This window comes from Alligator sinensis, unplaced genomic scaffold, assembly GCF_000455745.1.
Source record: "Alligator sinensis unplaced genomic scaffold, ASM45574v1 scaffold293_2, whole genome shotgun sequence".
NCBI classification, from domain to species: Eukaryota; Metazoa; Chordata; order Crocodylia; family Alligatoridae; genus Alligator; species Alligator sinensis.
In genome coordinates this window covers 68,971-82,382 of record NW_005842922.1, presented here as the reverse complement: position 1 = coordinate 82,382, position 13,412 = coordinate 68,971, and the positions used below count along the sequence as shown (strand labels likewise).

Below are 13,412 nucleotides of genomic sequence, written 5' to 3'. Positions count from 1 at the left end.
CTCTTTCCCCTCTTTTAGGTTCTTCCACAACTATTATTATTCCCATTGATAGATTCTATACTTCAGCATTAGTCCACAGCAGTTGACTTCAGCAACACAGTGGCTGGTGGAGGCTTTAACTGAGTAGAGAAGGCTGTCATTTCTGAATGTTGAGAGCTATTCATTTAGAACCATTTAATTTGGCAAAAGTTAATTTAGAATATGCTGAAATGCTATTGTTTTTGGCATTTAGCTGTCTCTATTAACATTTGACAGTCTTTAGTTGCAGTTCTCTGCTAAAATGTCTGCCTTGTTGAGCAATCCAAGCCGTACAAGTTAAACAACATTGTGCAATCTAGTACTTAAATGCTGTTTGTGACATGTATTTTTTTTTTTATATTTTGTTTCATCAAATGCAGAAATCAAAATAATGTTCAGGGCAAGTACTTGCATGGCTAACTCTTACCATGTGCTCTCTCTTCCCTCCTGTTATCTCTTTTTAGAAACAGCCAGTGAAGAAGAGTCTCCAGTGCTTTCCTGTTCTCATCTAAACAGTGAAAGCTCTGTTCCTGAAGAACTAGGGAGTCCACCTGCTGAGTCTATCCCATCAGAGATTATAGGGCATGAACAACCTGCAAGCCCTGATCATAGTACACTTACTGAAGAAATAGTTTCTTCGCAGGGCCTCAAGTCCACTACCTCACCTGCCAAGCTTGTAAGTGACCTTTTTATGCTTTTTACTTCTATATTCTAGTACTGGAAAACAAACATCAGGAAACATGTAGAAAATTAACCTTTGGCTACTTGGGAGTTTAATTATTCTGTTGTTTGTTTAAAAATAATCCAACTACCTATAAAAATACTAGTGTCAGAATTCCTTAAAAGTCACTGGAGAAAAATCTGTTTGGGAATGGGGGTCAGTTAAGCATTTTTAAACTTCAGTAGCTTAACTGGGGGGAGGGTGGGGAGCAAGGGGAAGGTGGGACGACAAGGGCAGGAGCCCCAGGTGCCAACTTTAGCAGGGCTGGTGGAGGGACCGCAGACAAAACAGCCACTGCAGCTGATGACTGGCCTTGCTACTGCCACTGGCAGTCTGATGGTCACTGCTTCCTCATGTGCCATTGCTGCTCATGGTGCAGATCTGCCCTGTTACATATCTGCAGTTTTGCATGTATTTCGTACAAGTTACGGTTACCTCAGTTGTTCAATCTTTTTTTTTTTAAACGTTAATCAAAAATGCATAAATGTACTTGTAGAAGAGAAGGGTAATCCATAAAAGGTAGGATTACTGGGGTCCACACTAAAGGCAAATTACCACTATTGCTCCTTTTGATACTTGTACTTTGATGCATAATAAAACTGAATTAACTGCTTAATGTTGCTAAAGATTTATGACTAGAGAATACTTCCATCTTTGTAATAAGCTAGTGATGACAATGATCTCATACTTTTAAATTAAGCTTTACAAGCAGGTACTTATTTTTTCTTCCTTCTTTGATTAGTCTCCTTCCAAAAGCAGTACATCTCTGTCAAAACAGGATTCCAGCAAAGGAAGCCATAGAACTGGAGGGCAGTTGCGTTTACCTTTGAAATCCCATCAGGTGTCCCACAGTTGGTCTGATGAGTCTTTATCCATGACACAGTCAGGTAAGATTGTAGATACTGAGAGTGTATTTTCTTGTGCTTACATATATTTTTCAACACTGTTTAAGTAAGCCAATAAATTGACTCATAAATCCAGTTGTTAAGGTTGCCAAGACTTTCATGCAAGTTCTCGTGCCTGCATGCAACTGATCAGTAAAGTTTATAAAGTTTAATGTTTTCTAAGCACAGATATCATTAATTTTTCTGGAAGCAACACAGATCCCTAGAATCAGTTCTTAGACGGTTAGTTTACACAAGTTCTCAGTGATATGAGAACTTAAGCTTATTTTTTCCTTCATTTTGCTTTTTAAAAAGCAGGCCTTACTAGGGGTTTTTGTGCTCATAGTCTTTCGCTCTTAATTATTTCCATCTAGAGATGTTTTATTGTTTAATGCTCTTTTGCTGTAGGAAAGGCTACACACCTCTGCCTTGTGTTTATCTGTTCTGTAGTTTGAGGACTTCATTCTCTGAGTTACACCATTTGGCAACTTTCATCAATGCTGAATTCTTTTTTTTTTTTCTTGTTTTGTTTTCTTTAGGATGAATTTAGGGCATTGTCTTTAGGCTGAATTTTCTCAGAAAATTTCAGTTAAAAGAGTTCCATCATTCCTGAGTACAAGACTAGAGAATAATATGTTAAAAAAATATTGAATTCTTGGCCCCCCACCTCGCCACTTTTTCTTTTTTTGAGAAGCTCTAATGTCCCCACTCTTTGGAGCAAGGATATTGAAATTCCACAGGAAAGTGGCATGTCATAATGAAAATTGCCCAAGTTTAACCAGTGTTAAAGCTATTGAAAATTTCCAGTTTCTAATGAGCATATAGAGACTTCAAAGTTTTTGATTCCAGCCTTGGGGCACTAAGGCTTTCCCCTGTATTTTCTACTCTAGAATGCAGACAAACACTAGGTAGCACCAGAACCACCTGGGAGAAGGAACCTTGCTGCTTTATTCAGATGTATAAGACAAGAAGCAGACGAGGTGGTGGATGTGTTAGTGGTAAGGTGGGACAAGGAAGTCCCAATTGGGAGGCGACCAGAGGTTTGACAGGAGGGAAATTGGGACTTAGTCTGGGATAAAGTAGAGACAGAAGACTGAGATGGGGAGTCCATTGCAGGAAAACTATGACTGGTGACACAATTGCTAGTAGGGAAGATTGTGAGAGAAGAACAGGATTGGCTGAACTAGGGCACATGGACTAGGATAATCTGAGGCTTGGAAACTGGGACTGATGTACTGAGGTGAATGGGATTACAAAAAGGACCAGAGCCAGGAAAGAGATAAGACTGGGAGAAAGACAGGCTGGAAATGACTGAGCAGAAGGATCTGTACCCAGTATTTTAACTTCTCCTTCAGATTTCATAGACTTCATAGACATCAGGGCTGGAAGGGACCTCGGAAGATCATCGAGTCCAGCCCCCCGCCCAAAGGGCAGGAAGTCAGCTGGGGTCATAGGATCCCAGCAAGATAAGCATCCAGTTTCATCTTGAAGGTGTTCAATGAAGGCGCTTGAACCACATCTGGTGGCAGGCTGTTCCAGACCTTGGGGGCTCGGACAGTAAAGAAGTTCTTCCTTATGTCCAGCCTGAAATGATCTTGAAGTAGTTTGTGACCATTCATCCCTTCATCATCCCTTGGGGCGCTCTGGTGAACAAACGTTCCCCCAGATGCTGGTGGTCACCCCTGATAAACTTGTAGGTGGCCATCAGATCACCCCTGAGCCTGCGCTTTTTCAGGCTAATGAGCCCCAGGGCTCTCAGCCTGTCATCGTAGGGTCTGTTTCCCTGACCTCTGATCATGCGCGTGGCTCTTCTCTGGACTCTCTCAAGCTTCTCCACATCCTTTTTGAATTGTGGAGCCCAAAACTGGACACAGTACTCCAGCTGCGGCCTCACTAAGGCCGAGTACAGGGGGAGAATGACGTCCCGGGATTTGCTTGAGAAGCATCTATGGATGCAAGCCAGCGTTTTGGTCGCTTTACTAGCCGCCGCATCGCATTGCAGGCTCATGTTCATCTTGTGGTCAATGATGACCCCCAAGTCTCTTTCTTCCATAGTGCTAGCCAACATAGCACTGCCGAGCCTATAAGGATGCTGCGGGTTTTTTTTCCCCAAGGTGGAGAACCTTGCATTTATCGGCGTTGAACACCATCAGATTCTCGTCCGCCCACTTGCTGAGCCTGTCCAGGTCAGCCTGGATAACCTGCCTGTCTTCTGGTGTGGATGCTTTGCCCCAGAGGTTGGTGTCATCGGCGAACTTGGCCAGTTCTGATCGCTTCTGACTCCAGTGTCCACATCATTAATGAAGATGTTGAACAGTATGGGTCCAAGGACAGAGCCTTGGGGGACCCCACTGGTCACAGGACACCACAATGAGTGACTTCCATCAATTACTACCCTCTGGGTCCGACCCCGGAGCCAATTTTCCAGCCAGTGGATCGTGGAGGACCCAAGGCAACAATTGGCCAGTTTCTCCAAGAGGCGATCATGGGACACCAGATCGAAGGCTTTTTTGAAGTCAAGATATATGACATCAATCTCTTCTCCCTTGTCCAGGTGATAGGTCACCTGGTCGTAGAAGGAAATGAGATTGGTCAAGCAAGACCTACCCGCAACAAACCCGTGCTGGCTATCCCTTAAGATGTTGACGTCGGCCAGTCCATTAAGATTGGCCTCTTTAATAAACTTTTCTAAGATCTTCCCCGGGATAGAAGTCAGGCTGATGGGCCTATAGTTAGCCGGATCCACTTTCCTCCCTTTCTTGAAGATAGGCACCACGTTGGCCTTCTTCCAGTCCAGATATTAGAAAGGAACTCAGTATTCCTGAGATTTACTCTGTTGTCATCAAATATCTGTGAAATCTGATAGCAGTGTGAAAGCCCAGTTTGACACCCCAGGATCTGCCTTGCAGAAGCACTGAGCACTCACAGCTGTATCTGAAGTCAACAGAAGCTGTGTTTTGACTGTATTACTTTTTAAAGCTACATGTTCTGAAAAATCAGATCCTACGTTTCTCAAATCAGATACCCAGCCAGCTTGCAAAGGGAAGCTTGTGGTTTCCCATATTTTTCTCCTTTAAAGGAGAAACCCACGTTTTTCTGTGTTAACTGAGAAAAATCTGTGTTTTTAACTGTTTTTCTGCATTGAACAGAAAATTCAGATCCCAGCCCATCGCTAAAGCAGGGGTAATGATACCTCTTCATTTCACAAGGGTATTGTGAACATAAATCTGTTTAATATTAGTGAAGCACACAGCAACTATAATAATAAGGGTCATAGAAAAGCACAGTAGTAAATTTAATAATTCTGTCTTCAGAGCAGGTTTGAAGAGTGTGCAGCAATCGGAATAAAATAAAACAGTGTATAGTGAATCCGAAAAACAAGCATATGTCATTAAAGGTGTAGCATAATGCTACAAGGTAGGGCAAAGAGGTTGTAGAGACAGCCTTTATTCTGGTATTCTCTAGCAATTAAGTGTTTGATTATGAGACCTTATGTTCTTTTAGCATAGGGGGTTGTTTTTGCGGGGGAGGTGGGAGGGGTCCTGTTTAATGTGTAAGCTCCTTTAAAAAAAGACAAGAAGTTTTTGGGACAACTTTTCTCTTTAGATCTTGTCCAAACAAATTCATGATACATTCATGATGTAAATTTGTTCAGAGAAGCACAGCTTGATTTGGCTAGTGTTAGAAGCTGTTTACAATGCATCCTGCCTAATTAAACAGAGACGAGCTACGTTGTTGTTGCTTTAATTTTGTGAATTGAATACTGGCTACATTCACAACAACATGCACCGCTCCACTCCCCTCCCTCCCATATGCCATATTGGTTAAAAGTAACTGGGAGTTAAAAGGCTTGACATTTTATTTTTAATTCTGTAATTTATTTGCTGTGTGGTTTGTTTTTTTGTTTGCTTGTTTGTTTTGGGAGGGCACAGTTTATTTAATTATCCTTATCCTCAAGTGTGTTTCATTTGCCAAAGGGTATAAGAATGCATTGAGATTCTCAGCTTAATGGTATGGCATGAGGACAATGATATATATTTTTAATGCTTGTTAAACTTACCTTCTGAAAATTAAAACAAAACAAACCCTCTGGTACAGGGACAGGAAATTATTTGGGACAGAGGGCTGCTTACTGAGTTTTGGCAAGCCATCGAGGGCCGCGTGATAGGCAGCCCAGGGCAGATGAACATTAATTTTCTAAATTTTTTAGGAGCCCTGCAGGCCAGATAGAATGGCCTGGCGGGCCGCATCCAGTCTCCGGGCCACATTTTGCCCACCCCTGCTCTAGTATGTATTGGCTATCTTAAGTGTTGCCTGTATACAGAGCACACTCGTAACAAACATCTTTGTTGCATGTCTTGTGTATTTTCATTTCTAAATGCATCAGGATTCTTGGATATTCAACCGTTTCTTCAGTGCCACATTCTAGTGTGTGAATTACAATGTTTAGTGATTCTGACATTCAAAGGATCCACAATATGACTAAGAGCATAACTGCCTTTTCCAAATTGAATAAAATATGATGTGACACTTGTTTACTTCCATATGTATATGGAACCAAACCGTGTTTATTTTAATGAAATGAGCTTGTTAAAATTAATTTATTTTACTACTTTTTTACATGTAAAATGATTTGAGTCCTTTGACTGTTTATTTGTATCTTTTGGATAGCATTGCTGTATTATTTACATTGTTGTTTGAAAGTTAAGTTTAAACTAACTTTTTCAGAAACTACATCTGACCAGAGTGACATTGAAGGCCGGATCAGGGCCCTAAAAGAAGAGCTACGGAAGAGGAAGTCTGTTGTCTACCAATTGAAAAAGCAACAGAAGAAGAGACAGAAGGAAAGACTGAAAGCCCAGGAGGCCAGTTTGATCAAACAACTAGAGGTTAGGAACCACTGGAAGAGGGGCTTTGTAACAAGTAACACTGTTAGCACTGTATAAATCAATATATTATAAGTAGTTGCTAGAGAAATCATTTCTCTTATACTATTCAAGTAGCATGCTTCTACTCATCCCTCTCTTATGAATCTTGTGGAGGCAGGGCCCACAAGCTGATTGAATTATTTTCAATAATGCAGCCATAGTCCATATAATAATAACAATAGGAAGGACAGTGCTCTTGAAGTTAAGGGACAACCCATTAATTAAACTTCTGTGCTACCAGTTGTACAATTTTAATTTTAATGAAAGTAATATATAGACTAAGGCTAGAAAAACATTATTTGAGTTTGACTTTAAGAGTAAATGCTCCAGCATGCACAATAAGAATTATCTATGCAGATAAGCTACTTGTTCAATATAGGCAGACAAGATTCTTTGGGTTAAATATGTGATATCTTTTATTAAACCAACTAAATAGTTGAACAAATTGTTCTTTGCAAGCTTTCAGTTCAACATATACATCTGATAGCTTCTCTTTGGTGGATTAACTCTTTCCAGTAGATGTGGTTTATTAATCTTACTTTTTTCATATTCAGTCTTACGATGAGTTCATCAAGAAGACCGAAGCAGAGTTGAGTCAAGACTTGGACACATCACCCACAGCTAAACCTCAGATTAAAACTCCATCTTCAGCTACTGAAAAACCTAAAATCAAGCCACCTCCACTCCATAGGTAACTTGGAACTCTTTGTAATTTATAGTGTCTTGAAGATATTTTTCAATTTTAACTATAGTTGTCATTTAAAAAATATATCAAGTTTGCAACAGAGAAAGCATTTGTCTGAAGATATTCTTGCACAAGTATGGAAGAAAAGAACAGTTTGTGTTTTCAGTCTGTTGATCAGCAGATATTGATTTACTTCTAATATCTGTATGCATTAGGAGAATAGATCTTTCTTACTGTACTTGGGGAACTTTTTATGGTTTATGAAGCTGACAAAAAAACCCTTTTGTGTGTGAACATTTTATACCATTTTCTTAGTGGAGGAGGGGAGATTATGACGGTATCTCAAAAATGCAGTGCACACTAGCACAGGGAATATTGCGTGGGAGAAACATGAAGAATCTGATTTTGTGGAACCCTAAAAAAAAAAAAAAAAAGGCTGTCTTGAGGTGAAACAGTGCAGTAACTCACTACATCTCTTGGCATCTCTCCTTGTGTTTCTCTCTGTTCCACCAGCACTGTAGGTAGCAACCTACCAAATTCATGGCTGAAGTAGAGTGCACGGTGGCTCCTTTAATTTTGCATGCTCCCCTGTGTGCACCTCACCCCTTGCTTCTCTCCCCCACTCCGTTGCTGATTAGCAGAGGACCCTGCTGCTCCTTCCTGATCAGCAGGGATGCTAAAACTGTGGTTTTAAACGTGGCACCATTTTTGCCTCCTTGCCAGTCAGCAGCAAACAGCAGAGCTATCTGGGGCCCCTCAGCCAATCACTGGCAGGAGGCAAAAATGACGCTATATTTAAAACTGCAGTTTTTGCCTCCTCGCCGGTCAGGAGCGAGCTGCAAGCAGGACCCCTCCACTAATTGGTGGGGTGGGAGATAGTGGTGGGGGACCTGCTAAATGAAAGGAGCCCCAACGCACCCTACTTCTGCCATGAATTTGGTAGGTCCCTATCTTTTGGCATGTGATGGGATTTGTAGCATACTCATATAGGAGGGTTATGCTTTAATTGTAGGGGGCAGTATTTTTTATGATTAACACTACAGAAAGACCCTCTCCAGCACCCATTCCAACTTCTCCCTCACTTTTTAAATTGCTTCCTATTTTCAGTTCATAATTACACATCGGTGTGGGGCATGTGATTCTGTAACCAACACTAACATTTTGAATAGCTATTCTAACATTTTGAAAAAAGCTGTGGTTCACTGTATTGACTTTTTGACCCTAGGCCTGAGGCGACAAAGAATTGGAAATCATTGACTGAATCAGAGCGATCTTTGGAATCCATTGCAGAACATGTTGGTATGTAAATGGAAAAGTAAATACTGTAGATGGAGAAGTCTTTATATTAATCTTGCAGAATTCTGTAATTTACTGGGGCCTTGTTACACTCCATGCTGTGAGTTGCACAAATATTGATTGGCTTAGTGCTAGCTTGGAGTTTGGAGCAGTCGCATCTTCAACTTGAGCAGCACATCTGTGGGGAGTGGCCACACCTTAATGGAACAGGAGCTGGGTTGTATGGATCAAGAGAGAATCCTGCCCTGGAGTGGCATAACTTTGAGCCACATGAGTGCTTTAAGTCACTTTAAGGTGTTAGTGTGGAACCTCCAGGGAGGTTAAGAGTTCCAACTATCAAGAATTACTATGTAACAAGGCCCCGTGTTTTGAAAAAAACCCTGTTTATCATTAATTCTTTGTTGTCTGTATCAGAGTAGAGGAGATTAACAGAGAGTATGGATAGCTCAAATGAGTATGGATCACATTTCAAGTTGTGTGTTTTTTTTTTTTTACATTTACATCCATTTTTACTTTAATAATGGTTTCAAGAACAAAGCTTTTACCTTAGGATATTCCTTCCCTGAATTAGAAAATGTTGCACTTGGATCCCTTCTTATAAAGGACTTGATTATAGAAAAAAAAAATAAAAATGTTATTAAAGAAAAGTGATATATTTTAGAAGAGTGTCTTTAACTAAGCAGACATAGTAGCCGGTTGTCATTTTCTTCTTACTCTATTATTACTATTACTATTAAGAGACATGAAAAGCAAAAATCTACTGAATAGGTATTTTTATTCTTGCTTGGATCTGTGTGAAATCGCAAAAAAAATCTAGCAGCTAGCTTTTATGTTGTGTTTCCTTATGTAAGAAAAAAATGGTCCTTAAAGGAACAAAAAACAATGTAAGGTCTGAAAATATTTAAAATCTTTTCTTAATGTATTTTCAGTTTTTTTACTATTAATCTTTAAAGATCTGTATACAGCTATAACTTTATTTGCCATTTTGATGTCCAGATAAAAAGCTAAGCTTTTGCTTTGTCTACCACATTCACATCCTATGATATTAAACTTATGCAAGGGAAAATGTTTGTTTGGAGGACCTAAGGATCTAGAACTGAGGGAATGATGCCGATATTTACAAAATGGTCCAGTAACCTCTAAAATATTCAGAGGTATTGTTAATATTCTTTAGTATGGAATTTTTGGACTTAAAGTCTATGTAATGGTTACAGTATTCCAACAATTAACACAGGCATTTTTAGTCTTAACTTACTTTGATAGAGATAGAAGGTAGTAAAAGATCAAGCTTGAATACATTAATGCTGCAATGCTTTTTTTTCAAGATGCTGTACCATCAAATACTGAGCGATCTGTGTCCATGCACAGCAAGAGATTCATTGAAACAGAAATTCATACAGAAGAGCCTTCCCAAACCCTGTCTCCAGTCTTAAAGTCACCAAGGAAATCCAGAGCAGAATCTGGTGATTCTTTGGATAGTGTGTCCTCCTCATCTTTTTTCAAAGACATAGGAGAGTATTGTAGACTATCTCAGGTGTTACAGAGTAGGTCAGAAGATGCATCTGTTAATGACATTGTGTCGAGTCACAGATCTAAGTTACCAGAAGAGATGGAGTACATAAAACCAGGAGAATTTGAAGTTGAAGGTGCTAATATTAAACATTCAGAATGCTCCGATGCCATCTTAACACTTGAGAGAGAGCAGGAGAATTCACTAGAAGTCTTTCCAAAAAAAGACCCCTGCACTGAGATTGAGCAATCTCAGAAAGAACTATTTGACTTTGCATTTGAAAATATTCAAAGTAGAGAAGAAATCTCAGAACAGAAACAGATAAACAAAGATGAAGTTGTGAGTGATCGAAGTATTGATACAGGAAAGTCTTCTTACAAGCTGAGCAAACTGATAGAAGAAAAAGACTTTACAGAACAAATATTTGGTCAGAAAGGGTTGTCATACTCTGAAGATTTTGAGGGAGTCTCCTACAGAAAAGAAAAATCAATTGAAGATGCCTCTGCTGAGTGTTACAAAGATGACTTTGAGATATCTATGCTATCCCCCAGAAAAGACTCTCAGTCACTTAGATTGAAATCACTTCATGCAAAAACTTCCAGAAGTGGGTCTACCAGTCTTGAAAGTGATGATGAAATCAGTGAATATCTCAGTGACAAGTCTCTTTCTGTCTCAGGCAGCATACATTCAGAGAGATTATTAGAACTTAAGTCACCAACAGAGCTCATAAAAGATAAAGAACGCAGTGATGTAACGAGAGAACCAGGTCCCATTGACTCATCACCTTGGGCCTCAGTTTCCATCGTGGAAGAAGCAGATGGCCTCCTAAATTTCCATGTTGGAGACAGGGTACTTGTGAGTAGTGTCCAGCCTGGAACACTGAAGTTCAAAGGTCTGACCAGGTTTGCTAAAGGCATCTGGGCTGGTGTGGAACTGGATAAGCCTGAAGGAAATAACAATGGAACTTATGATGGTATTAAATATTTTGATTGCAAGGAAAAGCATGGTATTTTTGCCCCTCCTCATAAGATATCTCATATTTCAGAAAGTTTTGATACCTACGTAGATACAAATGAAGACTCGTTTTTTGATGATAAATTGAATCAGCACCACAAAACAGAGCCAAAAAACAAAGGAAGTTCCAAACCTGGCAAGTATGAAGACCAGGAAAGAGATGCAACAGAAAAGTATTCTCAAGATAAAGCCCCAACAGGCATATCTGCTCAAGAAGGGCCAGCTGGGGAAAGAGATAATGAAGACTCCAGTCCTGAAGCAAAACATGTGAAGGAGATTTCTGCAGCTGTTGAATCACTTGCCCAAGAGCAGTCTGTGATAGACTGTCTCAAATACTCTATAGAAGATGACATTGTTCCTGGCACCATAGAAAAGATTTCTGCTGTTCTCTTAGAAGACGCATCAGATAATCTGTTGTCAGAAAAACTGGAAAAGCAACAAATCTTAGGGGAGGAGTGTATTGAAAAGTTAGATCATCTCTCTTCTGGAGTTTTGGAGAAACTTGCTACTCCACTTATGGACTTATTGACAAAAGAAAAGAGCCAGTTAGAAGCACAACTTAAATTGCCACTTCGAGAAGAAGAAAAGTCAGAAGATCAACTAGAAAAGGTCAGCTTGCTGACAGATGTTCTCCTTAAGGACTTTCTTAAAGATGCTGTTAAACAATTTCAACAAATCAAGAGGGTCAGGAATGAGAAAATTCAACTTAGCAATCGAGAGCTTTGTGATGGCCAAGAGGAATTGTCACCCAGAACACCAGCCCAACATGTGGAGGAACAAGGAAAGAGTAGCTTGCAGGACTTTTTCTTAAATTCTAAATTGGAAGATGAAAGAGAGGAAGTTTCTTCTCCAGATATGTGTCCCAGACCAGTGAGTATACATCTTGCATTGATTTGGGGAAGTAACAGTTTGTTTATTTGATTTGTTGAGTTTGAAGAAGTGTGTGTCAACGTTTTTATGTAGATCTTCTCCCTTCACTTCCCCTTCTAACCCTCCTTCCTGTAGTATTAGCGGAGGACTTGTGATGCATGTCCCACCTTCTGGTACATGCTGGACATATCTACAGGTGTGTTTTTAATGTGCAGTAACCTATTTTACTGCGCATTAATGCATCATGTAAAAAACTATGCTAATACATTAATATGCAGTAAAAATAGGCTACTGCACATTACGCATCACTAAAAAAGCATGCATTTTTGTTACTGCGCATTAGGGGAGCCTAATGTGCATTTATTTAGCATCTCACATTAGAGGTACTAAATTTAATGTGCATTAGTAAAAGTGCGTTAATGAGCGTGTTGATGCACCCACTCAAACATTTTGGTGGATTTACAAAGGTATATGAAAGATCTTCTCATGTCGCATGCAAAAATGAAAAGCATTCTGTTTAGAGAGAAGCCTATTCATATACTTGTTTATTGTATTTATCTCTTCCCTTTATTGCATTCTAATCTAAATTTGACCAAAAGCAGACTTTTCTGCCAAAGAGTAAATTTGCTTCTGCTTACTCTCCATATTAAGTAATCATCCTCTGACATTACAGTTAGTTGCTTTAGAGATCATTATGGTGTCAAACTGATCAAGATGCTGAGTAACAGCTCAGCAATAAGTGACGTTTTGTATCCAGTGGATGGCTATGGCATGAACAGAAGTTCAGGTTTTTTCATAGCCACCCTGAAGGGTAAGAATGTAAGACTCGGCTTTTCTGTTGAAGTTCCAAGGAAATCTGACCACTGTAGTGGTGGTCTCTTGCTGTCCTGTGAAGCACCAGGTCACCTCCCATACGCCACCAAAACAGCCATCAGATAGTAATGGCTTTTAGGCTGTTGATTTCAGTTATATGCTTACTGATTATAAGTCAAGTGAAAAATTCCATACCCCATTACCAAACTGTTGAGCCACCCACCCCATCTTAAACTGTTTGATTTCAGAGCAGAATGAGCATCAGGAATGGATCATTTATTTTTAAAAATACTTCTATCTAGTCTAAAGTCTTCAGTAACTTCTCAGAAGCATTGAAGAATGAATGGTAAAAGCACAGGTATATAAGTAGAATGAATATTCTCCTATTGTTTTTTAGTTTTGAATAAATTCATATAATCTGCCAGTTATATTAGAAGTATATTTAAATATCTATCTGGATTTGAATTCAGAGCAGACAATAGTTTATGATACTGCTTTTGCTAGTAACTTTAATTTGGTTTTTATCACAGGAAAGCCCAGTGTTTGGTGCCAGTGGGCAGAAAGAGCTTGCCAAGCGGTTAGCAGAACTGGAGCTGAGCCGAGAGTTCTTGAGTGCTTTAGGAGATGATCAAGACTGGTTTGATGAAGACTTTGGTTTAAGCTCCCACAAGGT

The 13,412-nt window shown here is 39.7% G+C and overlaps 1 protein-coding gene across 5 annotated transcripts in view; it reads left to right on the top strand.

Annotated features, from left to right (window-relative positions):
* The window catches only part of CEP350 (centrosomal protein 350), a 95,909-nt gene that overhangs the window by 68,398 nt on the left and 14,099 nt on the right, over positions 1–13,412 (top strand). For all 5 annotated transcript variants that reach the window (XM_025192430.1, XM_025192431.1, XM_025192432.1 and 2 more), the window contains 7 exons: positions 483–694; positions 1,482–1,626; positions 6,352–6,512; positions 7,106–7,242; positions 8,462–8,535; positions 9,858–11,926; positions 13,270–13,411. In XM_025192430.1, the coding sequence (XP_025048215.1) occupies positions 483–694; positions 1,482–1,626; positions 6,352–6,512; positions 7,106–7,242; positions 8,462–8,535; positions 9,858–11,926; positions 13,270–13,411 (2,940 nt within the window). The remainder of the gene's footprint in view (positions 1–482; positions 695–1,481; positions 1,627–6,351; positions 6,513–7,105; positions 7,243–8,461; positions 8,536–9,857; positions 11,927–13,269; position 13,412) is intronic.